General features: G+C 39.8%; 2 protein-coding genes across 3 annotated transcripts; one reads left to right on the forward strand and one right to left on the reverse strand.

The window, feature by feature from the left end:
• Positions 1-1486: 1486 nt before the first annotated feature.
• LOC131021468 (uncharacterized) lies at positions 1487-5929 on the forward strand. Of its 2 annotated transcripts, none has more exons than XM_057950665.1 (3): positions 1487-1910; positions 4569-4881; positions 5093-5929. In XM_057950665.1, exons 1-3 carry the CDS (start codon positions 1697-1699, stop codon positions 5685-5687), a joined length of 1122 nt encoding a protein of 373 aa, XP_057806648.1. In that variant the 5' UTR covers positions 1487-1696; the 3' UTR covers positions 5688-5929. The 2 variants fall into 2 exon arrangements, with proteins under 2 accessions (XP_057806648.1, XP_057806649.1); XM_057950666.1 differs by lacking the exon at positions 1487-1910 and adding an exon at positions 3589-4369.
• A 175-nt stretch (positions 5930-6104) lies between these two features.
• LOC131021467 (putative E3 ubiquitin-protein ligase LIN) lies at positions 6105-12562 on the reverse strand. The gene is made up of 15 exons (XM_057950664.1): positions 11641-12562; positions 10739-10900; positions 10562-10635; positions 9417-10481; positions 8899-9043; positions 8559-8819; positions 8169-8475; positions 7973-8097; positions 7791-7907; positions 7551-7682; positions 7352-7474; positions 7141-7251; positions 6912-7058; positions 6599-6844; positions 6105-6265 (listed from the first exon to the last, which is right to left on the reverse strand). The coding sequence occupies exons 1-15, from the start codon at positions 12400-12402 to the stop codon at positions 6248-6250; spliced, it is 3795 nt and encodes a 1264-aa protein (XP_057806647.1). The 5' UTR covers positions 12403-12562; the 3' UTR covers positions 6105-6247.
• Positions 12563-12971: the final 409 nt, after the last annotated feature.

Raw genomic sequence — 12971 nt, forward strand, 5'->3', positions numbered from 1 at the left:
ACTACAAATTGTTTGCCTTTCTCGATCACATACACAACATGATATTTTTTTGTTCGAAAATTAGACGATTCAAATTTGATTCAACCTTCGATGCTACTTTAATTTTTCTCTCTTCGTCGGTGGTTGATGTGTAGAAAAGCATATAATTTGTTCGACTATTCTCGTTTAATTGCTCATGAACCTCCCACATCAAATTAGAATGAGAAAGGTTTTCTACGACCATGTATACAACAACCTCATCACCGCCTACATACTCGGCTCTCTCCCACTTACCAACATAGCGTATAATGATAATATGTTTAAAAAACAACACAAATACACAATCAAATTTACTAAATAGACAACCGTGTACATAAAAATATGAAACCTATATACAGAAATGCATGAAATAACATCATAATCAATAATCACCAAACTGTGTACATGATATATGAAACTGTACATTGAAAAACTCTAACCATGTACGGAATAACCCTAAAGGGTGAAAAACTTATTTGCTTACATATATAGTATTGTAGATGTCATAATTAAGTCCAAAATATGAAATAAATCACATATATAACAACTAATTGGTTTGGTCCTATAAACATTTAAATAATAGTCCAAAAAAGTTTAAACATTTATTAAATGGATCTACATGCAACCGTGTACTATAGAACAGTAATCATGTACACGCAAAATTAAGAAAAAAAATGAATATTTCGCATACCTCTCACAATATACAATATATTTTTTTTTTCAATTCCTAATAATCGTGCATGGGGTCCTGCACTATTTTAGAGGATTTTCTTGCTTTCTTTTTTGAATCTACAATGAACAAATTGAATTTATTAGTATACACTTATTCCCACAATTACACAACAATTTCTCTTATATGAAATAAATGTGGAGTATTTAATAAACTGAATTTGTGTTTTTTGTATTTTCTCGTTCTTCTTGTTTTCATCGTGACTTTATAATCTTAAAGTCAGTTGCCATTAAATTTTCAGTGTGTAATAAATATAAATTTAATTAATTATGCTTTAGTGTGTATTTAATTGATCGTATTTTAATACTTTTAACTATAAAAATAATAAAGTTTGGATTTTATAAGTGAATTTTAAACCTCACATAAAATCATAGATTTTTGAAGGGAAAATATATATACTTCCCCCGTCCCAACGAAAGCGGTGCGTATTCCTTTTTGAGCCGTCCCAATAAAACTGGTGCATTTCATTTTTTGGTAATAATTTTACACTACAAACAATGTGTCCCCAAATATCATTACACACTTTTACACTACAATCATATTATCCTTAAATCTCGTGTCGAAAAGAAGCACACCGTTTCGTTGGGACGGAAAAGTAATATTTATGTGAGTGTTGTTTAAAGAATTAGCTTTTCATTTATTTTTTAAATTATAAATAAATGAGATCTCAACGTCATTTACGTTTTAATTTGTTCTAAGGATATTGAAGTACCCTAATGATTATAAGACTTTATTTTTATAGATGAAGATATTAGCTTTCACGCTTTATGAAATTGACTAGTAGTACTATGGAGTACTCTGATAAATCCACGCCATAATAGTCTAATACCAAAATTCGCTATTGGTAATTTGGTATCAAATTGTTTAGGGTTTCGTTCGGTTCGACGATAAAAATAAATTTTTATTTGTTGAAAATTTGAAATTTGGTCGCATCGACATTTCCGGCTTATGTGCGCTGACAGAGAAATGGGTTCGCGAGAGAAGGATCCGGCCGCGCCCCACCAGCCACTCTTGAGCAGCCTTGTCGTACGTCCCGCCGATAGTGCTGCAGGTGCAGCCGCTGCCGCTGCCACAGGTGGAGCCACCGGCAGCGATTACGAGCCCGGCGAAGTTCGCCGCGATCCGCCTCCTCACTCTCGCTCTGATCGGCACGAGGGCCATGGTACTACTCTGTTTATTCTTCTTACTAATTTTCCTAGCTTCTTTTCGTCCTTCTTTAGTTGACTAATTCCGGAACCTAACCCTAGAAGTTCTAGCCTTAAAAGGAACGCTTTAACTAATTGACTAATTCCTTTTCAATTAATTGCAGATAGTTGTTTACGTGTCGATTTTCAAGTATTGGAATTTTTGAATTTGAATTTCCGAGAATTTTTCTTATGCATTGAACAAACATTCAACAGATTGCGAATTGTTACGAGATGCCTTTTTAGCTCCAAACTTTTAATCAAATTTGATATATACTTTGGTTTTAAGCAACGGTGAATGCAACCTGATAGTGTGAATTTTTTGTTTAATTTGATTTATGAAGAAAGCCAATGATAATATTCTATTCTTTTTTTTGAAGTCTCTCAGAATGAGGTTCTCTTAGTTGGTTCAGGTTGTGCAGTATTTCGTGTTGATTTTAAGCATTTAGATTCAAATATCAATCATAAATATTCGGATTGTTTATGAGACAATGGTTAATTCACTTTCTAATTATTTGAGTTCAGTGAGTGCAGTTTTCATGCTTATGCTAGTTATGCTGATTTATGATCTAGGAAATGAATTGTCCAACAAACATGGAAGCACAAATGTTCATATTCTTCAGTCATTTGATTATGCTTGGTTTTATTTTGATTAAGACTGATAAATTTTAAAGGGAAATTCAGAATTTGCTTGGTTGGTAAAGACAGCTATATGATACATGGGTTTCTGTGAGGAGTGTTATAGTTGCTTTGTGAGTTGTGTCTTGCACTTGATTAGAAGCTTGACATAACAATAATTAGTGTTTTGAGGGATTTCTAGCAATTATGTGCTTGCGATACAAGTTAATACCTCCCTTATATTGAGGATAAACCATAATTACCACTAATAGAAATTTAATGTAGTCATTTATTTATCCCAACATTAATATAGATGAAGGGGATAGACAAGTGTTTCTCTTTGGAGAATAGAGCTTGCTCCTTGTGCTATTGGTGCATTCATCTAACTTCTTCAATATATATGTGCATTAGAAGACTATAAAATGCAAATAATGAATTAAATAGTCATATTTATTCCCAAGAGCACTTCATCTTTTTAAAGGATATGATACTATTTGGGCTAACATGTGCATTTTAGGATCCGTACAGTTCTCGTCCTCACTTTCAGAAAAAAAATATGATAAGTAATGCTTTAGTATATGAAGTGATACTTATATTAGTTGTCATTTCATGTGCTGTAATATTTTGTTGGATATACTAACGTGGAAATAATTTCTTGTAAAATAAGATTTGTCACCATAGCAGGGGATACATTGCCTTGTGTTGTATGTTAAGCAATCTCGCATATGGATCGTTGAATGGTGAATGAGTTTTCCTGTTGTTTTCTACAGCTGTAAATATTGCCTGGTGCAAGAATTTGGGTCTTGAGGATGGCGTTTTGGAACTATTTTGGTATTTTAAGAGGTTTAATATGTGTGAAGAACTACTTGATGGATATACAAGAGTACTGAAATAATGATTTGTACCACTGACCACCAGCCTTGGGATGTGTGCTTTTGTTAAGTTATCACTACTATGGGCATGTGAGGTCATCAAGTATTTTTGGTTAAATTAGGGTGAGAAGATGTCCTGAATGGTGGCAGAATTTTTGGTTAAATTAGTGTCAAAGTCAAATTCGTTAGGATTTACTTTTAGGTCAGCAAAATTGTCATGGTGGTGAGGGTGAGGAATGGAGGGCACTGGCAAAGCTGGCAATGAATACTAACTTTTACAATATGTTGATTTCATTTTTATGGTACAAAACTAGACGATACAATTGCCTTTGGGATCTGATTGGGGTTTTGGAAAGTACACAAGGTTATCCAAGAGCTGACTGAAACTGGGGTTGTTATAATGTGTTGTATTGCTAGATGCTGGATCTTGTAAATCATGTTATAGCAAGTATACTACTGGCAAGAGTTCAATATATTGGTGGTGAACAGACTGAAAGTGGAATCCAAGTTTAGTGGTATTAAATGGATTTATGATCATCTGGGATGTAATTGCTATTACCCGGTGGGGTATTCCTTTCCAAGCTCTTTTAAGGTCTGATTGGTCAAACCTTCTGGCTATGTTTTGGCTTGGTGATGGAGGGACTATGATGTGTGTAACTTGAGTAGCTTCAGGTGTTTTGGATGAGCCCTTGTGAACTTTGAAGATTCCGGGATGCAGTTGGAGTTGAAATGAAGTTTGTTTCTAAAATATTTGGTGCAGTAGGCGAAGCACATGGTGCATTGCCATTTCTTGTTGGATTGTCAACTGGATTCTAGTCATTGGTCGTTTTATATTTGCTTGTATGTAGGGACAACATAGTTTAAATGTGTGATTGTTGCAACATGTAGCACCGAATCAATTTCAAGCTAGCTGGCTTGTCCTGATGATCTTGAGTGTGATCTTAGGGGTGAGTAAGTACTGTATTCCTTGTTTGTATTCTTGACAAGGAGATGCTTCAGCAATGGTTACTGTTTGTTGACATGATTTTAATTTGTGCTTGGCATTTCTCGGGTTGCAAATATTGGCTTCTGTAGGGAACTGTTCTTGGTGACATCTACTCTTTGTGATTTGGTGTTTATATCCCAAGCTTCACTGGCTTTTTTCAGGATATAGAATGCGTGCAGGTTCTGTTTCTCCTGTCCGTCGTAGGGATGCTCATCATCGTTCTAGTCCAGGTTTTGAAACCTTTGGTGGTTCATCAAGGGGTCGTGGTTTCAGGAATGAGAGACAACCTGGTCGATATCGTGACTACTCACCCCCATATGCCCGTGGGAAGGATGGAGGTCGGTTTCCTGGTAGAGGTTATGATCAGTCTGCACGTGGGCCTGGAGGTCCTGAACCATTAAGAGTCGAAGGTGTGCCTAGAAATAATCCTAATGTACGACCAAGAGAAGGAGATTGGTATTGCCCAGATCCCTTGTAAGTGTCTGCTATACTCCTTTCCGTCTTTCACCTTGCGTTTTGATTTGATGTTGTATGTGTCTTTGGCATGTTTTGTTTCAAAGGAAAACATTGTTTTGATACTGAGTGTTGCTTAATATCAAAGCTTCTATTGCAGTAGTAAGTTTGGCATTTTAGCTCCAGCTCTTTGTTTTTGGTTATCTGAGATATACTTTCTACCATCTTTCAGATGTAAAAATTTGAATTTCGCAAGGCGTGAGCATTGCAACAACTGCAACAGGCCCCGTTATGCTTTGTCTGGAAGTCCTAGGAGAGGAGGGTATTTGTGTCCCCCATTCCCCCCACACGAACGCGTTCCACCTCCTCTATTAGATCACTCTCCTGTAAGGAATATGAATGGTGGCTACAGGTCTCCCCCTCGTGGTTGGCCGAGAGAAGCTAGCAGAGACTTTAGAGCTTCTGGACCACTGGGAAGAAATGAAGTAAGATTCCCTGATCCCCTAATGCGCGGTGAAAGGCTAAATTTCCTTGAAGATGATCCTAGGGACAGGTTCGGGTATTACGATAGACCCCCACTGCCAGAGTGGGACCATAGAGATCGTGGAAGGGATAACTTCTTTCATGAGAGGAGAGGAGGGTATGGAGGTAGGTTTTTGTCTCCACCTCCTCCATCAACAGTTCCTCCTCGTGGCTGGGCATCTCAAATCAGGGATAGGAGCAGGTCGCCAGTTAGAGGTGGGCCACAAGCTAAAGGTTATCCGCGTGATATGCATATGAACCGGAGACGAGATGACAGGCGTGCTCTTGGAAGGGATGCATTTTAGTGTGTAATGATTATAATGACAAAGGCTACTGTGACAATTGGTGTTCTTTCTAGTGAAGATCTCCATGGATTCTAAAACTATGCGTATCTACAGCTTCCGTTATGTGTTCTAAAATGTTTCCTTTTGGTTATTATGTCTACGCGTAGCAATCGTCAATGTGATTAGTGGCCCACGATTCAAGTCGACTTACCTGTTGATTAAATGTAGATATACCAAGTTTTTAATGACAAGCCATTTTTACACTTTTATGGTTTTTGATTTTGCAGATTCATCGTTTTCAACTTGGCTGTTTCACTCTATTTCCCTCAATTCTTCATCTGCATCTCCTCTTGTAAGTGTATTTAGGCGTAGGTCTTATGAAATTCATGTTAGACATCATCATTTGATGCTATTATATGAATAGGCGTTGAAGGTTGCTGATACAATAAATTCTTCACATATATATATAGATAGATGTATGTATGTATGTCTTCTTGAAGCCGAAAACAAATTTTTATTTGAGGCCAAAAAATATAACAAATATCTTATCTCTAAGTCTTCTGGCATTTTATAGCCTTGCTCTAGCTCAGCCCCCATGTCTGCAAAATTGACCAAGACAAGTTCCTTTGTTAAAACGGAAAAGAGTTTTCAAACCTCATCATCGAGTAATCTATATCAAGTATCAAAATGCAAACTAATTTTAAAGACAATTTGATTTTGGGGACGTTCCCTTTGAGTGATAGGAATGATGGATAAAAGTAATTCAAGCTAATCTACTATTTATTTTGATGGAGATTAATTTTGAACTTGTTTGACCATCTTATCCTTTAAATATTCAATTCTATACTTTATCAATGATTCTATATCTCAAGTAATGCTCCCTTACTCTACTCGATTATCTGTAATTTAGAGGAATAGTTGGATAGCATTACCTGAATTCTGCCATCAGAGGTTCCAATGACTAACATATCCTGATTGGTATCAAGGGCCATGCAAATGATTTTGCTGGTGAGATTTGTTTGAAGCGTTTCTACTCTGTTAAGCTTTTTTCTGCACCAAACCTCGACGCTTCCAACTTTGGATCCGAGATACACCAGCTCCGAGCTTACGGCCATGGTCCGTACATCCAACGTCGATGGCAATGATCCGACCAAGCTATAGTTTGATGTGCTCCATATCTAATGGATCACAAACATTACTTGCCGCTTATTCAGAAATCATAATCATAGATATGAGCAAGAATACCTTCACATTTGCTCCATCGAGCGAAGGGCCTGCTGCATATAGCAGTCCATCGTGAACTTGGAGAGCGTAAACAGGGTTTGCTTTCCCTATGAGTTTCTTGGTGCCGGTCTGTATGTTTCCTAGCGTTCCTGTGACTAAGTCGATTTCCTGAAATACCCGTGTGAGATAAATCTCGTGCTCGTGCACACACACATCTATCTGCTATGATGCAATAACACTTTTGGATAACCTGAATGCTGCTATCGTGACATCCACAGTAGAGTTTTCCTTGTACCAGAGCCAAACATTTCGCGTGCTTGTGTTGATTTAGTAGTTTGGAGGTTCCATTCCACGAGTGTAGCTATCGGCACGGAGAGATATCAACCAAACTTAGATCTTATAAGTTGTCAAAGTATTTGAATAATTCGTAGAGTTGTGAGAGAAGCAAAGTATGTTGTTACCTTGACGCCGGCTCCTTGAGGAATGAAGCATGCAATGTTAGTAGCAACTACGAGGTTGTTTATTTGATCCTTAACCTCCTCGACTTGTTCACAGTAAATTCCTTCCTCCAATATGGACCAAATCTGCATAAAAGAAAACAAAAAAATCATAAGTTTTAGATACGTCTCCACCAGAATGGATACATGATAAACATCGTACCCTCACAGTCCTGTCAACTGAACCGCTGTAGAGTTTCTCTGTTGATTGCAGCACTGTCAAGCTAGTAACCGGCTTCGTGTGCTCGCGGATTTCTTGCACGAGACATAGCTCCGAACCTCTAGCACTCCAAACCTTCAAAATTCAAGACATCACATTCAAAAATCTCACATGCTTTTTAACATCTGCTTATTTCAAGGAGAGTGGTTACTTGTTTTCCATTTTTCTCTTCATTATTCAAACCTTTATAGTTCCATCTGAGTGGCCGGAGAAAAGTTTTCCTTTGAAGCATGTTACTGCAAGAACTTCTCCGTTATTAGAGCAATCTTCTTGACTCAATTCTTGATGACTCCAAATATCCTGCAAACATCATCCTGATTAAAGATGTACATTGTTAGAAATCGTGAGCAAGCAAGAAAATTTACGGCGCTGTTGTCGTGCTCTTGTGAGAAGACTTTGAGCATCTCAAACGCCATGGCAGAGGATTTCTTGAGCTCCCTCAGTCCTTTCAGAATGTCTTTGGTATGACCTGCTAGATCTTGCAACCCTTCTGAAAACATTTACTCATGTAAATCTATCATCAGATGATGAAATAATCAAAAGTAAAGAGATGCAACAAACCGGTGTGATTGATGAAACTGTTGAGGCCAAGCATGGAGAGTGCCCTTTCTTCGATATTCTTGTCCGATTTGAAGATGGAGACGAAGTGGTCGAGCAGACACACGCGTGCTGCTCCTCTTATCCCTGTATCCGGGAGAATCGAGAGCATGTATATCAGCCATGTCGCAGCCATGAAGCACACCGAGTTCAACTCCTCGTTGTTGCTTCTCAGGCCTTGTGCGAGACCCTCAAACACTAGGCCGAACTCATGGCTCACAAGGTAAAAAGCCACTTTTCTTTCCCACTCTTCAGCAGCTTTCTCATCTTCCTATACATATGGTGACCAACTTCATCAAATATCTCAAGTGTTTAGGAGAAGGTTACAAATTAGAGGTAGCAAGATGATCTGACCATGGTGTCTTGGGCATTAGAAGATATGTTGTGGCGACGTTGATCCCTTCGCATGAATGCTACATAGCTCCTCTCGAGGCCTGCGCGTTTGAGGAGAATGGCTCTGGAAAGAGACTTTCCTGAATAAGAGAACCTTCCTTGCAGGGACAATATTGTCTCTGCAGCAGAGATTTGTGCAGCTGGGGATTCTGAGTTTCTCAGACAAGAAAGAAGAGCATCTATAGCCTCTTCTCGGTATATGCTCATCTTTCTTGGCTCCTCCTGAAACGGTAGAGCTAATGCTTAAACTCTCTCTCTCACACACACATAACACAACACAGATATATAGAAACATACGTACCAGAAGATCGAGTTGCAGAAGAAGTCCGGCCACAATCGGAGACTGATCCGGGAGGGCATTTTGTAGGTATATAAGAAGGGTGTGCATTGTGCTGAACGTACCCTCATCTTTTAAGGTGCGCAAGATTTTCTCATTCAAATTCCTCCTGTGGAGTTTAAAATCTGCTTAGTTTATGCAATATTTAGGGTTAATCATAACTTTCAACATTTTTTCATAAAATGTTCACAATTCACGGCTGTAAAAACCCTCAATTTTGGAAAACATTTTATTTATGTACCCCTCGCCGGATTCTTTAGGGATTAGTTGAATTATTATCGACCTAAGAATTCATCAAAGTGACTCATCATTATCATTAGGACGTGGTTTATATCAATCTTCTTTCAAAATTGATTGTTCCTAATTAAAGTGAAAACACGAGTCGAAGAGATTTCTTAAAAAATGCTGGAAATTGGGGACATAAACTATGATTAATCCCAGTATTTTACGTAAAGGAAGTTAGGGCGGAGAGCAATATATACCTGTTCAACTTAACTAGCTCGGAAAAGAAATGGATGACCTGCAGGCGTTCTCCATCACTGAGCTGAAAGAGAATTTCCAAGAGAGAAGCTAACTCCGCTTTGCGAGCTACTATGTTCCTGCACTTGCCATCCTCCAAAATGCATCTCAGCAAAATACTAACAGCACCAACCCTTTGCTCAGTCTGTAAAGCTTCCACGATTTTGTCTATTGCTCCGGTGGAAACAATGCTCCTAACTATCTGTGCACCACTGCCTTGCAATTGACCAAGAATGCGCGCCAGCAGAAGCACTGCAGCTGCTTTGGGTTCCATAAACATTTTATATTCAACCTCCTCATCACTGTTGAGCGTATCCAGCAGATATCCCGGCAGCTCCATCTCCACGAGGCTCGTCGCCGACGGCCTCAACAGGTACACCAGCACAACAGCCTCAACCACGCCCTTCTTCAACAACTGGATAATGCTCTCCACGTCCGAGTCCACTCTCGTCAGCGTCTGCACCACATTGTCGTCTCGCCACCCGAGCTCACTCAGAAGGAACACGGTGGCTCTCAGCACCTGCTCGTCCACAGAGTTGAGCAGCATCTCCACGAAGCCGTTGATGACGGGCGGCTTGGCGAGCATGGCCAGCATCTGGTGCTGCTCGAGGGCCCCCTCCCTCCAGCAGCGCCCGATCCTGAGCACCGCGGCCTCGGCCTCACGCAGCACCTCGGAGGTGCAGACGTCCGCGATGGCGAGCCTGAGGTCGGCCGCGATGGCGCCGTCGGCGGTGGTGATGACGCTCTTGGGCGAGACGGAAGGGAAGGGGTTGCGCTCCCGCCAGCTGGCGATGAGGCGCTTGAGCACGTAGTTGGTCTTGGGCAGGTCGGAGCTGTGCAGCTTGTGGCGCGTGATGGGGCATGTCGAGTTTCCTCTTTCGACCCATTCTTGAATGGCCTCTCTCTCGTAGGTCTGCCCTGTCTCCAGCGTCACGGGATCCTCGAATATGCGCGTCGTGATGGGGCACACGAAGTCTTTTGGGGCATTGCAACTGCTTGCTTCTTCCATTGAAGAATCATCCACGCAACTGAGCAATCAACTAGCCTTAATCCAAATATACGAATATGTATTTTGTTTTTCAGTAATTGTGATGGATATATTTCCTACCGTCGATCGCTTAGTTTTCTGCTCTGCTGCTGCTTCTTTGTGGAGTCAAACAATGCCGGTTTCTGGATGTTTTCCTACACGACATGTAACTTGATCAACCTCTTGGAATATTTAAGTAGCTTGCCATCTGTTGCGTTTTCATTAATTATATTGTTGGTATCATCGATTCATTAATACCTTATCTTGGGTTTGGGAATCATCATTTTGGCGAGATGGGATTTGATTCATCAGGACCTCGGCAGATACTCTGACTGGGCAGAGGGATGGGAACTTGGAGAGTCTCTTGGAATCTGTCGTCTTTGATTCGAATGATCTGTCTTCTAATTCACACCATATTGGCTGCAAGTGCAACACAACTAACCACACGTTAATCTTAAATGAAATGATGAATTTATACACTGTTTGACCTTCTCTTCTTTTTATTTTAGTTGATTTTGGGGGACGCCAAACAAGAACAAGCACAATTTTTGGGGAATATTTTGTCCAGAACGAAAGGTGCAACGGGGCATAAACAAATAGGGTGACAGCACAGAATTTTGACTAATTTGTACCTAATTAAATTAGACACTAATTAATGACTACTACTTATTGAATAGTAGTGCTTTTCTTTTCTTTTTAATTTTTTTTGTGTCGATGCCTTTCATTGTGTTCTACCAACTAGTAACCTTTTTCCATGAGAACGCTAGGTCACGTCTCATGGTCCTTTTTTTTATTTTATTATACTATAAGATATTAATTAGGTAAGAAAATTCTTATAAACTCTAGATATAATATCAGATTATCAGGGGCTCCTTTATTATTTTCTGAAAGCGATTCTTCTCTTTTATATTTCAAACAAGATTCCATGTACTTAAAAAGACTTGCACAAATTATTGTTACTAACAGATCAATTAATTATATTTGAAACTTATTTATTAATAAAAATGTAACACAAACCCGTAATTACTAATATGAATGTAATTATAAGATCTGCAAGTGAATCCAGACGATGTATTTTTGGAGTGCATGCCACATCTAGAGATAAATTATGAGGAAATGAATAAAAAATTAAGGTTGAAGATAAATAAAGCATGCATTACATTATACCGTCTGTTTGGCGACTCGAATCCTTGGTTTCTGATATGATGTTGATCGCCACCATCCTCACTTTCACCTCTGCGAAACAGTAGTATCGCAGGTGGGAAAATCACTTCCTCTCGGCTTCGCAGCACTTGCTTCATATACTGTGCGAAAATCCTGCAGTTGTCTTCCAGCAAAACCTCGTAGTCCCTCTCCAAATCCTTGAGCGCCGAAGCCTGCCCGCCGTTCATCTCCGACAAGATGGATTGGGCGTTGCCGGAATCGAGGATGTTGGATCTCTGGCGGTCGTACCATTCGAGAATCTGAGCGAAATGGACGAGAAAGAGCTCCTGAAAGAGAAACGGCGCGATCTCGAGGCGGGACAGGGACGGCTCGGCTTCGAAGACGTCGAGCAGGCTGAGCGCGGCGTCGAGTGCGCGGTGGGAGATGTGGTGGACGAGGGAGAGCAGGAAGGAGGAGAAGGGGTTGGCCGGGTTGGATGAGAGGAGCTTCTCGGCGAGGCGGAGGGACGACGCGCGGACGGAGGGGCTGCTGCTGCAAATGGCCGTCTCCACGGTTTGGGAGGCGAAGCCGAGTGGCTTTGCGAGTGCGGTGGGGACTCTCTCCAGGAAGGTGGAGTGGAGCTGGCGGCGGAGCTCGGGTTGGGATACGGTTTCCGAGAGGAAGAGGGCCGTGTGCGAGAGGATTTCGGCGGCGGACATTGGTGCGGTGGTGGTGGTGGTGGTGGAAGAGGACTTGTTGTTGTTGGTTATACTTAACATACTTCACCTGTTTTTTGTGTTGGCGCCTAATGTGTGAGATTTTGGACGGCCTTTACCACTCCGCCGGCACATTATTTTACTACTTGTGCTTTATTTTATTCAGTGATTATATAAATTTGCCATTTGCATGTTTTTCTTTTTAATGCGGAACTTAGAAGTTTACTATTCCTCCATCTTAATGCGTAATTGCCGAAGAAAACAGCAGCCGTTGAATTGTTGAATCAATCGTGCTCAGCAATTTAATCTTGAGCTTGATTTCACTGTAGAAAATAAAAGTGCAAATTTAGGTATATATACTAGCATAAAGAACGTACGTTGTACGTGTAATTAATGTTATTTTAATTGATAATCTATTATCTAAAAAAATCTATTAATTCATTACTTTTATTAGATAATTTATTGGATGAATATATTTATTTATAAGCCTTATCAATAGTTATAGATATATATCGCATAGAATTAGTGTAATATCTAATTAATTATTATATATTCTTATAAATATATAATATGTAATATAACCTTAAAATAAAATATATAATAAGGGTAAAATAGGCAATCCACATGTTGTA

Source organism: Salvia miltiorrhiza, chromosome 4, assembly GCF_028751815.1.
Source record: "Salvia miltiorrhiza cultivar Shanhuang (shh) chromosome 4, IMPLAD_Smil_shh, whole genome shotgun sequence".
NCBI lineage: Eukaryota > Viridiplantae > Streptophyta > Magnoliopsida > Lamiales > Lamiaceae > Salvia > Salvia miltiorrhiza.